Source organism: Sceloporus occidentalis, unplaced genomic scaffold (assembly GCF_023333645.1).
Source record: "Sceloporus occidentalis isolate IW3139 unplaced genomic scaffold, rSceOcc1.0.p SCAF_74, whole genome shotgun sequence".
Taxonomy (NCBI): Eukaryota; Metazoa; Chordata; class Lepidosauria; order Squamata; family Phrynosomatidae; genus Sceloporus; species Sceloporus occidentalis.
In genome coordinates, this window is record NW_028317054.1 from 4,974,302 (window position 1) to 4,989,178 (window position 14,877).

General features: G+C 41.1%; 1 protein-coding gene across 1 annotated transcript; it reads right to left on the bottom strand.

Annotated features, from left to right (window-relative positions):
* Window positions 1-3,683: 3,683 nt before the first annotated feature.
* LOC149286000 (peptidyl-prolyl cis-trans isomerase FKBP7-like) lies at window positions 3,684-9,617 on the bottom strand. The gene is made up of 5 exons (XM_089494684.1): window positions 9,607-9,617; window positions 8,455-8,736; window positions 6,817-6,968; window positions 5,138-5,265; window positions 3,684-3,845 (listed from the first exon to the last, which is right to left on the bottom strand). Exons 1-5 carry the CDS (start codon window positions 9,615-9,617, stop codon window positions 3,684-3,686), a joined length of 735 nt encoding a protein of 244 aa, XP_089350810.1.
* Window positions 9,618-14,877: the final 5,260 nt, after the last annotated feature.

A 14,877-nucleotide genomic window follows, 5' to 3' on the forward strand; every position in this document is an offset into this window, starting at 1 on the left:
CTCATTAAGACAATTCATCCACACATTAACTCATGCTCTCCCTCATTCAGACAATTCATCCACACATTAACTCATGCTCTCCCTCATTCAGACAATTCATCCACACATTAACTCATGCTCTCCCTCATTCAGACAATACATTCACATATTAACTCATGCTCTCCCTCATTCACTCAATGCATGCACACATTAATCCACTCTTTACTTATTTCACTTTCTAATCCCTCTCCCTCCCTTACCCCTCTCCCTTCCTTATCACTCCCTTATCACTTTCTAACCCCTCTCCCTCCCTTATCACTCTCTAACCCCTCTCCCTTCCTTATCACTCTCTAACCCCTCTCCTTCCCTTATCACTCTCTAACCCCTCTCCTTCCCTTATCACTCCCTAACCCCTCTCCCTCCCTTATCACTCCCTAACCCCTCTCCCCCTTTGTAGTTCTCACCTTGAGGTCCAGCGACGGGAGCACGAGGCTTCTGCCTTCTTGCACTGCTGCGGTGCCCGCTGCTTCACTGCTGAGCGCCTTAATATGACGTCATATTTCGGCGCTCAGCGCTGAAGCAGCGGGCACCAGCGACCGGCTTTTAAAAGCTGTCTTTTTTTTTTTTTTTGATGCAGGGGAGAACGAGAGGAGCCGAGCGGTTGATAGGCGCCCCTCTCTCTCCTCCGCATCAGTGTTTAAAAGCCGCTCGCTGGTGCCCGGTGCTTCACTGCTGACGTCATATTGCGGCGCTCATCATGAAATGCCGGCATCGGGACGGAGGTACAGTGCTCGTGGAGGAGAATGAGGGGCGCCGAGCGGTTGCTAGGCGCCCCTCTCTCTCCTCCACATAAAAAAAAAAAACAAGACGGTGTTTAAAACCCGCTCACTGGTGCCCGCTGTTTCACTTCTGAGCGCCGCAATATGCCGGCATATTGAGGCACTCTGCATGAAATGCCGGCACCGGGGCGCGGGTAGGGGGCTCGTGGAGGAGAATGAGGGGCGCCGAGCGGTTGCTAGGCACCCCTCTCTCTCCTTCGCATCAAAAAACCCCCCCAAAAAACGGCATTTAAAAGCCGCTCACCGGCGTCCCCCTTGAGATGGCGCCCATGGCACGTGCCATAGCTGCCATACCCTATATACGCCTCTGAAAATAAGTATTTGGTCAATAACAAAAGTTCATATAAATACTTTGTTGTATACCCTTTGTTGGCAATGACAGAGGTCAAACGTTTTCTGTAAGTCTTCACAAGGTTTTCACACACTGTTGCTGGTATTTTGGACCATTCCTCCATACAGATCTCCTCTAGAGCAATGATGTTTTGGGGCTGTCGCTGGGCAACACGGACTTTCAACTCCCTCCAAAGGTTTTCTAGGGGGTTGAGATCTGGAGACTGGCTAGGCCACTCCAGGACCTTGAAATGCTTCTTACGAAGCCACTCCTTCGTTGCCCGGGCGGTGTGTTTGGGATCATTGTCATGCTGAAAGACCCAGCCACGTTTCATCATCAATGCCCTTGCTGATGGAAGGAGGTTTTTACTCAAAATCTCACGATACATGGCCCCATTCATTCTTTGCTTTACATGGATCAGTCTTCCTGGTCCCTTTGCAGAAAAACAGCCCCACCCCCATGCTTCACCGTAGGTATGGTGTTCTTTGGACGCAACTCAGCATTCTTTCTCCTCCAAACACGACGAGTTGAGCTTCTACCAAAAAGTTCTACCTTGGTTTCATCTGATCATATGACATTCGCCCAATCCTTTTCTGGTTCATCCAAATGCTCTCTAGCAAACTTCAGTCGGGCCCGGACATGTACTGGCTTAAGCAGGGGGACACGTCTGGCACTGCATGATTTGAGTCCCTGGCGGCGTAGTGTGTTACTGATGGTAGCCTTTATTACTTTGGTCCCAGCTCTCTGCAGGTCATTCACTAGGTCCCCCCGTGTTTGCTCACCATTCTTGTGATCATTTTGACACCACGGGGTGAGATCTTGCATGGAGCCCCAGATCGAGGGAGATTATCAGTGGTCCTGTATGTCTTCCATTTTCGAATAATTGCTCCCACAGTTGATTTCTTCACACCTAGCTGCTTGCCTATTGCAGATTCAGTCTTCCCAGCCTGGTGCAGGTCTACAATTTTGTTTCTGGTGTCCTTCGACAGCTCTTTGGTCTTGGCCATAGTGGGGTTTGGAGTGTGACTGTTTGAGGTTGTGGACAGGTGTCTTTTATACTGATAACAAGTTCAAACAGGTGCCATTAATACAGGTAACGAGTGGAGGACAGAGGAGACTCTTAAAGAAGATGTTACAGGTCTGGGAGAGCCAGATATCTTGCTTGGTTGTAGGTGACCAAATACTTATTTTACCGAGGAATTTACCAATGAATTCATTAGAAATCCTTCAATGTGATTTCCTGTATTATTTCCCCCCCATTCTGTCTCTCATAGTTGAAGTGCACCTATGGTGAAAAGTACAGGCCTCTCTCATCTTTTTAAGTGGGAGAACTTGCACAATTGGTGGCTGACTAAATACTTTTTTGCCCCACTGTATGAAGCACAGTTGTGCAGCTCGGTTTAATCTTGTTTATTAAGTCAGAAGAATTTTTAAAAAAAACTGCTACTTTGTAAGGAAAAAAACAATATCAAGACTTTTAATCCCTTTTTTTTTAATAAGGTTTAAGTTTTCACGTCATCGATTTCATTATAAACCCAACATTTTAATTCAGGTTAATGGAGCTGTCACTAAAAACACTTTACTTGTTCTGTAGTTGTTTTCATTTTATTATTAATATTTTTTAGGCTATCATACATAGAATTTACTATTATTGCACTGTTTAGAGCACACATCTAATTAAGTGTTTAACTTGCTTATTGTGTCTGAACTACACATTAATAAAATGGGATAAAAAAGATCTGAACGTGCACAAAAATCCATCGGCCAATGTGGGAGGCAAGGTAAGGCCGTATTATCTGGCGGAGCCTGGTTATATCACGGACATAGTAAGACTTTCAAGACAATAAAGTGATATGTATACTACAGAGCTAATTCATAGAATGCAACATATAGGTAGTTTAGGTGATAGCTCTGCATTGTCCTGGTTACAAAATGGACAGATAAAAATGAAGGCCAGCACTAATAAAACAAACAAAAACTTTTTCCAACCACTTACCAATTCTCTCACATTAATGAATTGCCATTACATCCAATAAAAAAAATAAATTACCCTAAGGAGTTCACAATTACCTTACAATTTGGCCTCCAACAATGAACCATAGTTGTTCCAAAACTTCAGGATGCAATTTCCACCAAACAACACATTTCAGTTTTTTTATTTCTCTTAATACATTTTTACAGTAATTAATCCTGGGTTCCAGTTTTGAAATAAGATATTACACAGAGTAATATTTAAATGTACCATTTGGAGTGGTAATATGAGAGAACTAGTAAGGGATCAATATGTTGGTTAAGTAAATGAAAAAACACAAAACAAATATGGCCATGTTTGATGTATGGTAATAATGTCTGTGAAAATTAGTGAACCAACCTAAAAGCAAGGTATAGGAAAAATTGCCAAAAAAATGCAAACATACTTTTGGATCACTGTTACATCCTACTCATTAGATGAAAAAAAATGTATTTCTTGATATGGTGAAAAAAATGTGATAATTAACAAAAAACAATCGCACTTTTACACAAAAAAAAAATTACTATAATTCATCATGTTGATAGACATTATATTCCTTTGCAGATATGAAGCCATCGTCATTATGATCGTTCTTCTGAAATATATCTGTTAGAATGAGACCGTGAACGGACGGGTCTCGATGTTTACCATCCCTCTTAAATTCTTCTGATAAATAATGACTTATCTGCATAGGGAGAGAAAAATAGTAAAAATGTTAAATAATCTCAGAAATTACACACACTATATTTATAAAGAAAATAAAACTAACTCCAAATTCATGTCTCTAAATTACTTTAAAGCGACACTCCAGCCATTATATCCACAATATGATAGCTAAGAGGTCCCTTTTAAATTTCCACTGTGTGCCACAGAATCACTCCATATACATTTGTCCCTTTCACTACCTCCTAGCTACGCTCCGTACAGCAGATGAAGACATCCCAGTGGACGTGGTATAATCTTACACTAGCTGGACGAACACTGCAGCCGTGGAGGTTCAGACCCCTGCGACCATGTACCGAAAGTGCTTTCCTGATTGGCTACTTGACAGGAGAATTATCGGACCACTGAAGAGAAGGGCAGCTCTGCACCTTTCTTCCAACTTGAACAACACATACGAAAGTACTTTTTTATGCAATGTTTGTTTGTGTGAAAAATATTATACAAATTCATTCACTACTATATGAAAAAATAGTCCAGAAGAAATAATAAAAAAAAACAAAAAAAAAAAACATAAAATCATGTAAGAGGAAGAAAAAACCTCTAGGGTCCCCAAATCATATGTGAACAGATTAAAATACCATCACACAAAAAAGAATTAACGAACAGCATTTAGTTATGCCCTCAGGTTAGTTCTGGGACTGAGCATTTGCTGAGGTTGCATTTAATATTGAGAGTCTGCACAGCCTCACGTCAGAGACTTATATGGAATGCGGGTTTATATAGGGTGAGCTGAAGGGTTTTTGACATATCTGCTTCTTTCATTTAAATATATGCCTCATCCTTTCTGTTCCCAGCACAGAGATTATATATAAAACCCTCTATAATGTGTCAGACTAAACCGTTCAGAAGGTTATTTTAGAAATGGCAGAAAAGGGTTTCACTCCAAATGAAGAATGCATTGGAAGAACATTACATTCTGAAGTCAGGAGGCAGACGCAAATTAAATAAAATATTGCTCTTTTTAACGGTACTGCCTCATTTAGCTGAAAGACAATGCAGAGTAACCGTTTACTTATTGATCTCTGAAAAAAACAAAACATTTAGGTATGACATTCTATTTTAAGTAATTCTGGAGGAATCTCAATTTAAGTGACTTAGTGATATTGTCACTATTACAATCACTACAAAAAATAACTACTTTCTATTCTCATGATACAGAGGATCCAAACATAATCTTGGTGAGAGATAATGCAAGTTCGTGGTAGTTGTAGCTAAAGGTTGCCATCTTACCCAATGCCAAATACATACAATTACCTCATCTTTGGAGAGTTGCTTGTCATTGTCCAGATCTATTTGTTTAAATGCTTCGACACTGCGTGGACCTTTGCTTATTCCCAACAATTCAATTTCAAAAATCAATGTTGCATTGGGTGGGATTTTATCTTGTGAAAAAAAAAAAGAATAATGACTTACAAAGAACACACAAAGACAAATTGTATAATATTATACTATATATATATATATATATATATGTATTTAGCTCTCTCTCGATATATATCGATGTATATAGAATATTTATGATGTGTCATGAGCAATGGTTATGGCCTTGACATAAAGTACCATAAGCACAATAAAATTAAAATAAAAAAAAACTGCTGGTCTTTTGGCTAAACAATGTATTGAATATATATATATATATATATATATATACATATATATATATATATATATTGATACAATTGGATGAACATGGCATTGATAATGAAATGTTCCTATATTTACTAGCAGGGGCTGCTCCAAAATTCTCTAAAAAAAAAAAAAGGGCCAGTCCAAGTATTTTGGAGGCTGGAACTCGACAGGGTCATGAGTCCGCAGTAAAAGTGAGCCCGCAGTACAAGTGTGGCTGTTCACACATTGTTAATTACTGGGGGGCAAGGGGCTGATGGGGCCATTTGGCTAACCTGCCCCTAGGGCCAGAAGGTACCAACCCTCGGCTGCTCACTAGGTCCCTTATTTATACATAAAAGTGTGATCAAAAGTTTGCAAAGCCCAAAGCCCTGTTAGTTTATGCACCATGACACAAAGGAGGCTGTACAAAATAGTCAGGTTCCTCAAAAATATATATTTCTAAATAAACACCATGTGCATACCAAACATACCTAGAGCCAACAAAAAGGGGACACAGGACAGGGAAAAAGAGAGACTGATTTCCAAACCAGAGGCACTTTGTAGAAGTGTTTTTTTCTTACTGTGCTTTCTCATTCCAAAGTTAGTTGTCTTGCACACAGGGGTCCACAGAGCATTTTGCAAAGTACATTAAATTGCAACGTACAGATACATTACAGGACAAACACTTACATTCACATGCATTTTCTGTTAGAAATTTCTGCAGCCATCTTTCCCAACATGCAGATCTATGTTTGCCAAGGTGTTAATGTGCTTGCTGTGAATGAAGAAAAAGCTATTTTCAAGCTTCTCATCTAAGTAAAAGTTGGCTTTTCACATGTTATCATAAGCTTAGTCGACACTGGTATGAATTTGCCTCTTGAAACCCAAAGTTGTGATTAGTTACTAATATAAGACGTAGAAGAAAACACTGGAAGGAAGAACACACGTTAGGTTGTTAAGGTGTATTATCAGTGGGTGCATGATGCTAAAACTATAACCCTAACACACTAAAAGCACGGAAGACAAAAAGTAGACCTCACATCCACAGTGTGGCTCGACTTTTTGGCTACAGCTTGTGCGATTGCAATTTCTAGCATGTGTAATAAAAAAATAATAACTGAATAACTTTACTCTTCTAGCATCCATGTTTGTAATTATTATCTCAGGTCATCAGCTTACTTATAGTAGGTAAATTCTCTCTTTCAAATAATTTTCATTTACATATTATCATGCAAGTCAACTGAATTCCCAGATATGTATGTAAACCCAGGTGATAAAATGTGTCATTATGGCAGTTGAGTGCGTTGGATGAAATCCTGCATTACCATAGCCCTTTTCACCATAGGCCAATGAAGGTGGTATGACTGCTTTTCTTCTTTCTCCTCGGCACATGTCCAGCAAAGCTATATCAAGTCCTTTGATCACTTGTCCAACTCCAAGAACAAACCACTTTGGATGCCCATCTTTATCTGAGCGACTGGAAAAGAAAACTTAGTTCATGATCTATCTTCTCATAAAGAAAAGAACAGTAAACGGATTGATGTGATGTGAACAAGCGAAAGTGGCATCGATTATTATTATTATATTTTTTTATATAGCGCTAACAAGTTACGCACTGCTCCGTGTAGTAAACACTTCAAAGGGTCTGAAGTAACTAGGATTGACAGAGTAAGACGAACATAATAAATGAATTCAGAGCTTTTTTTGTGGTTGGGTGCTTTTAAAGCAGCAGTCAGGTAAAATAAATGACATTATTGACCACTCTAAGTATGAAGGGTGAATGTTCAGACTTGATATATTCGAGTTTGAGTGGCAAACATAACGAGCTTATACTTAGGGGAGTTTATATATTTTTTTCAAGATACCTCGTTTAAGATAAACAGTGTACCCAATTAGATATGGAATTGGTAAAAATGTGTACATTCTATAGCTCTCTTCATTGTTGCCCTGGAAAGAAAATACAGGTAGAAATATATACTTTTATAATTATTTCAACATTGTTGCACTTCTGGCCACTTGAGGGCTACAAAACACATTACCTGCACCATCATGTTGGCTAAGGATGATGGGAGCTGCAGTCCACATAAGACCCTGTATTTAAATAAATGATCATACATGTGTTTTATTGTATTTATTTTTACATTTTTTAGGAGGGTGGCAGTTAAAGGGCCAGCAAGCCAGCACAATACATCAGCTGTCACTTTAATTTTTTTAACACACTAGGTTGTCATGGTAGTAAGAAGCCATTTACGGCTGCCCGCTTTAGAAAGTATCATGCCACCTCGTCGAAATGTTTGGTATCCTCGGTCCACTTTCCCAACCACTTAGCACTTACTAATTTCCACTAAAGGATCCAGTCCAAAAGTAAATGAGTCTCATGTGGATGATCAGGTTACAAGGATAAAAAAAATCGACAAAATGTCTGTACCCTGAGAAAAGGGGAGGACAAAAGACCAAAGTCTTGCCTTAAAATCCCATTCTTCAATTAGAAGTTATATAGCAACTTAACTAAAAATGATCCAAGAATATGTATTGGCGCTCCCAACAGGAAGCACTTGGCCTTCCCAAATTCTCCAGGGTCGCCGTTGGATGAGGCAAAGACATGTACACATAAATATATATATATATATATATATATATATATATATATATACATATACATACATACATGTGTGTGTAAAAATATATCCACTAACAGGGAAGCACGATTATTCCAAATTTGCTTCAATAGAGTGAGTATATAAAGCCTGTCTAATAATTGAGAATAACCAGTAGCTGGTGGGCTGCTGTGTTACAAGTCTATGAACACCCAGAGATCTCATCACAAAGAGTAACACAAACTAAGCCAACCAACCTCTTAATGGTACAGTATAACGTTACAGTTCTTTATATAGCGCCAGCAGATTCCGTAGCGCTGTCACAATCAGTAAAGGCAGTACTACCTGTGAGGAGTCATCACCTACCTGCAGTAGAATTTGGAAAGGTCATGGGCCAGGTAGCCGTCATAATGCGCGTTTACCAGATCCCCTCTCCTGCTCTTTTGGGTACAGTCACTGGGGGTATGAATCACCTCTAGTTTAATGTTCTCTTCTCCCTCTTGTTGCCCCTGGATATGAACAGCAAGGAGGCTAAAAACCTGTAGAAACAAGAGAGTCTTGGGGTAGAGAGGCATAGCTGCTGGAAGTGTCTCTGCACTGGATAGAAGATCCCCTTTGATTGTTATACACGTGGCAGTCTTGGAATAACTGCAGATGTGAAGCAAAAAAAAAAAAAAACTCACTGGAAATAGTTTTGTCTTCCAAGAGAAAGCTGGGTCTGCAGAATCTGACAAACGCGTTACGCGCGTTATGATTGGCTATCTCAATAATGCTGTGTTGCTGCTCGCCCTATGATAATGTGCGTACCAGGAAAGAATCAGTGCGGGAACTTGGGGATTGTGCGCATTCTTCGGGATCTAGTTACAGACCTGAGGGGAGATTTCGTCTTTATTTATCCGGGTGGAATGCAGAAGTTATCCCGTCAGATTCATTTGTTAGTGCGCTGCCCGGACCTAAGCACAAACTTCGGGGCATTTACAAAGACCATACTTATCAAGTGTCCCTGTGCTGATTCAGTCCCTCTCTTAATACCCCAAGCTCTATAGCAATATAACCACATACATGGATAAACAAGTAGCTCTTAACCCCTTCTTTACTAAGGGTATTATATATAGATATACATATACATATATATTTATTTTTTTGCACTTTAACGTCATGTTTCTTTAACCTTAATTACTATTTTCAATTTTTCCTGCACTCATACAAATTTTATTTTTTCCAAGGACAGATTTGATACCAGTTTTAGATGTATAGTGCAACATTTAGTATGAATAATGCATTAAAATAATGAAAATGTTTGAAACAAATTTTGTTTTTAATATTTTCCTATGATAATTGTCCCTAAAAAAGTTTAGTTACCACAAAATATATTAATGTAAGTGTCTTAATTTTTTTTTAAAAATACCCCACATGCTTAGGTTTTTTTTTAAATGTTTTTTGGAACTGGACATAAAATGGACCAAACTTTTAATTTGGCAACCTAAAGTATTCTACTAACAGCATTTGGACACTTACTGTGCAGGCATTTAGTCACCGATTTCCAATCAATGGAGTGGTAAAGTTCATTTTTGTTGCTTTTTGTCATCAAACTTTCCATTTTTTTTAGTTTTGTACAGATTACATGCAACTGCAGAGAAACCCACCCAAATCTATTCAGTTGCACCTACAGAAATATCCCAACTGCATGGGTTTTTGGAAGTTACAGAACACGACCAGTCCTGTTTCCAAAACTTCAACTTTTATCTTGTAATGCCTGTGCCTCATTTGCTGTTTAGCGGCCTACCAACTCAATATACCACCACAAAACTAAATATTTTTGGAGAGCAGACATGTATTTTACAAGGACCGGGGGAAGCTTCAAACCGATCAGATGTTCCTGGACCCGGAGCAGACCGAGAACGAGGACCAAAGTATACGGACTTTGCCGGGCTCAGTTGCCTAAGCGTGGCGCCGGACTGTCTGGGCAAGCGGGAAGATGTGTCCTGATTTATGACCTTTTTATCACCTAACCTGTATATACGCCTGTGTGTTTCCCAATAAATAGTGTTACTTCCCTGGAACATTAGTTTCGTCTAGTGCTTCAGGGGCCCGCTGGATCACTAGTTGTCCTTGTCAGGACAACTACAACACTGTACTCAGCTACGCCCTGGCGAGCTGCGGTGCCGTGAAGCTAGAGTCAGTACCAGCTCGTGAGCCCCGTTCTGCTAGTATCGGCTAACCCTTTCGATCCCGGCAGGAAGCATCGCAGAACTGAAGGGCGTACCCAGCCGGGGTACAAGGTGTGCCCGTGACAATATCCATTCTACAAAGCATGGTCCTTGAAGACTAGGCAGATATATATATATATATATATATATATATATATATATATATATACGTTATATTGTTTTAAAATGTAGTGAGGGCGTCTGAACGCAACACTGCTTGTTGGTGCTCTGTGCCAGAGGCAGTCCTCTAAGTACCACTAGTGTGGGGACCAGCCCCGACCCTTCCCTGCTCCCCAATCACTCCCTTCAATTCCACAATTGTGTCTATCATCTAAAGTAAAAACACATGCACAAATTGTGAATAAAAAACCTTAAATGTTTAATTTTTAAATACATAATTACAACCTGATCACTTATTAGTGATACTTTTAGGTAACAGATTATTGATTGGTTTTACTCGATCAATGTCAGTGACCTAATCTGATCGTCATCCCTATCACCAACAAGATACAATAAATTTAACCCAAACCTAACATCTAACCATATCTTACACTTTCACGATCCACTAACAGTAGCCTGGCACTACCCCTTACACTATCACCAAACCGAGTGTCAGTACTAATGGTCAGGTAGTTCAGGACAGGCAGCATCAGAATCTATAACACTAGACAGGCTTGGGTCAAGGCAGGCAGCAGGAGACACAACTCAGAAAACAATTGCAAGGTGTCACATTAAGCCATTAAGGCTGAGGACTCATGGGGGTATGTTTAAGTTGGGGAGGGGTGCACTGTTGGATTTCTGGGGAGACTCCTTACCTGCCTGCCCAGTTCCTTCTTATGTCTAAGTAACCCTGTGCTCATTAGGGGGGCACAGGGTGACCAGGAAACCCCATCTGGTCTGCCGTCTATGGGGGCTCTATAAGCAAGGAAATGCTCGATGCGCCTGGCCGGGACCTAGCCCCAAATTCATGGAACTGGGCTAGGAACCGCGGGATGCCCGCTGAAAATTGGAACAGGGTCGCTACGGACAACCTTTGCCCCACCATGTCTCTCTTTTGAGGATACATTAAGCTTGTGGTGGGCAATACTCGGTGGTGGTTACAGAGAGGAAGCTCGTTCGGGATCCCTGGTTTTATTACCAATCTTTATGAACGGGGATTACCCAGCCGCGGCTATGGAACTCTGGCCCGGCTACCGCACCTACTCTTCCAGGTGATGTTTCCGACGCTGTCGCTCAGGGTCCCGACATTGGATCACCTAGCTTTTTGCATCATAACATCTTCGGACCCTGACCTCTCCATTGGTACCCCGGGATTGACGCCGCTCCCTTGGGATCACCCCGAAATAGTGACTCTTTGTCGGGTGGGCATTGCTGGCCATAGAACTGTATGGCGGTGCCGGGCTATCTGGTGGTTGATGGGATTATACCTTTAATCCTATCATGTTTGCTGTATATATATATATATATCTGTGCTCTCCTCAATAAAGTGAGTTCTGTTTTACCCTTACACTAAGTCTCAGCTAGTGCTTGGGGGAATAAGAAGTGTTAATCCCTTGAGCAATTAATCTTTCAGCGGCAAGGAAAATCTATATGGCGGAGCTACTCAGTCCCAGTCAGGCCCGGACTGGCCATCGGGCACACCGGGCATTTGACGTATTGACGTAGGGGCTGATGGAGCTGCAGCTGCAGGCCCCTACCTTAAAATGGGCTCAGTCAGGACAAGACTGACTGGGCCTATGCGGCCGCATTAACACTGGGCATAAGGGGCACTTGCCCCTTAAGCCCACAGCAACTGCGACCGGGTCCGCCACTCTAGGGGGCCGGGCAGCCCCAACCAAAAATGGGCTGCTCAGTCTTAAATGCCCGGGCCTATTTTTTGTCCCAGTCCGGGCCTGGTCCTAGTACAGGTAGTAGGACAGCTTCAGCACTGGTATAACCAAGCACTGATTGTAGGGCTTGGCAGGTTTATATAGTGTCATATATTAGCGCTAAAGCTCTAACAGATGACATATCTGCTCACTGTCACTTTAAATCTATATACATAGATGTGTATGAAAGCATGCCCCATTCATTACGTGTGCACAGGCGCCTGCAGGGGGAGGAGGACCTGCACCATGCTGCCTGCGAAGATGACCACAAGGACGCCATTGGATGCGGTAACACCCACAACACCCAGGAAAGGAGAGGCAGTAAAAAAATGGCCCCAAATCCAAAGGAACTTAAGCAAAAATCATGCCATGTCTACAAGAAAAATGAAATCCTTATTTTTGCAAGAAATGTGAAAATGTGAGATTTGCAGTGAGCCACCTAAAAAGATAAGTGGGGTGTCTGACATGTCCAAGAGGTACGCTTTTAGGCAATATATAGTTTTATGGGATTAAATTGAAATATCGGACCTCTACTGTGTCTCAAATGAGACATGAGCCTAATAAAGTGATCTGTCAATATTCCAAGTTTGAAAACTGAAATGCGTTGTGACAGAATGAACTGTCATACAGAGCCCCAAGGTACTCCAGCCTGGCTGTCAAACAAAGATAGCACTGGTAGGAATTCCATTGTGTAACTAATCCCATCATTAGGATTGCTGCCAGGGGAATTAAATGTTGGGTTGAATACATGTATCTGTTATCTATGTTAATGCAGTTCTGTGGATATATGAGGCTATGTTTTACAACAATAAAATGTTAATTCTTTCTGTACTCAATTCAAGGTAGTTGTGTCTACTTATGGGGTACACATAGCAGGGTTCCAAGGTGTGCATGCTGACTGGTGCTGGAAGTGATTTCAGGGACAACAGGAGGATACACCTGGGTGATCTCTGGGAGTTACTTCAGCTCTATTGGTGAACCTGTTACATTCGTATGTTCCAGTTTTGACCCTGTAACATCTGAAAAACATGAAATGCATGTGGGGTATTCCTACACTCAGGGGTGTTGCTGAATACAAATAATAAGCTGTTTCAGTAATTACTGTGTATGTATATAATGTGTTTGTTAAAAATGGAAAAAAATACTACAATGTACTACAATTTACTAAATAAATAGTGTTAAAATGCCCCTAGTAAAATACTTTGTCAACTTTTAAAAAAATTACTTTTGTTCAGCAGTTTTGCTTTTTCTAGCCACTATTGGGGCCCAACTCCCAGCATATCACATTTTAAAATGTTTTTAACTCCTTGACGACAATTGACGTGGCTCGCACTTCATGGGGTTAAACAAGCATAGCTTGTGTTGAAGCATTCAGCAACACCCAAAAAATGTACGGGCCTTGTTGAACCGCTCCTGGAAGCAATTGTTTTCACCATATTGAAAGGATCTATACCTTTCAAATATGGTGGTGCCCTAAGCTTAGCCACTGCTGCAGAAGTGCCTCAATATAGAGGCATTCAGCAACACAAAAAAGTCAGAGTCCCTGTTCAATCACTCATAGGAGAACTCAAAAACGGTCCATTCAAATAAAAAGACTGAAAAGCCTGATACAGGTACTGCAGCCAACCATGGAGGTCAATGGAGCCCAGCTCACTTATCACTATGTGATCAGTAAAATAGTATTAAAAAATCCACATTTAAAAATACTTATATATATATATTTTATGAGCAAGTCTTAAAATTGTCACTGTATCATCCCACAAATTGGTATTTCTAAACTCAGGACAAATATTAGAATCCATTTAGCAGTTTTTTTTTGATTAGCCTATGTAGATGAGTAAAATATTGTTCACCTAAATGTCAGAAAAAGTGCTTTTTTTTCAATGTTTCACCATCTTTTATAATTTCTTTAATAGTAAATTACATGATATGATCAAAATAATGGTATATATTAGGAAAGCCCTTCTTGTCCTAAAAAACAATATATAACTTGTGCGGATTTGGTAAATGGGAGAGGACAGCTAAACAGGAGCACCGGAGAAATGTTAAAACAGCCATTGTCACAAAAGTAACAAAATGAAAAAAAGACAGTCTGGTCTTTAAAGGGTTAATAGCTGTTTATGTAAATCACTTTCCCCTTTTTTCTTTTTGTTCAGTGCTGTAGAATATTATGATTCATCCGATATTACATTCATTCACCAGACATTCAGCACTCCTATCAAAGAAGACAGCGATTTAGGTCCTGAAGAGGGACTGTCAATACTGTTCAGGGGAATTTAGGAGGTCTGAGAGTCCGCAGCTCCCGCAGAGCTTCTTGAGACAGAATGCGACCGGTTACCAAGAGGCTTTAGGAAGTTCTCTAGAAGCGAGTGGCGTGTTAATGCTACAACACCGGGAAATAACGACAGCCGCCACCCCCGCACCAAGCACGAATGACCTCTCCCTCCCCCAGGAAGTGAATGAAGCGTTAGCCGGCTGAATGCAGAGTGAACGGGAAGTGGCTGCGGGAGGAGGCGATTGCAGCGTTTGGCCGTGCGGATGGGGAGACGGAGGACAGTGCCCGTGGTGGGTGCACGAGCATCCCGCGGTACCGTCACGTGCCGCGGTCGGCCTGTCCGCCGCCTCCCGGCCTCGGGAGTGTAGAGCGCCGCGTGCCTGAGGACACAGCTAGAGAAGAGGATGCGAATACAGACCCCGGACTCAGGCCAGCT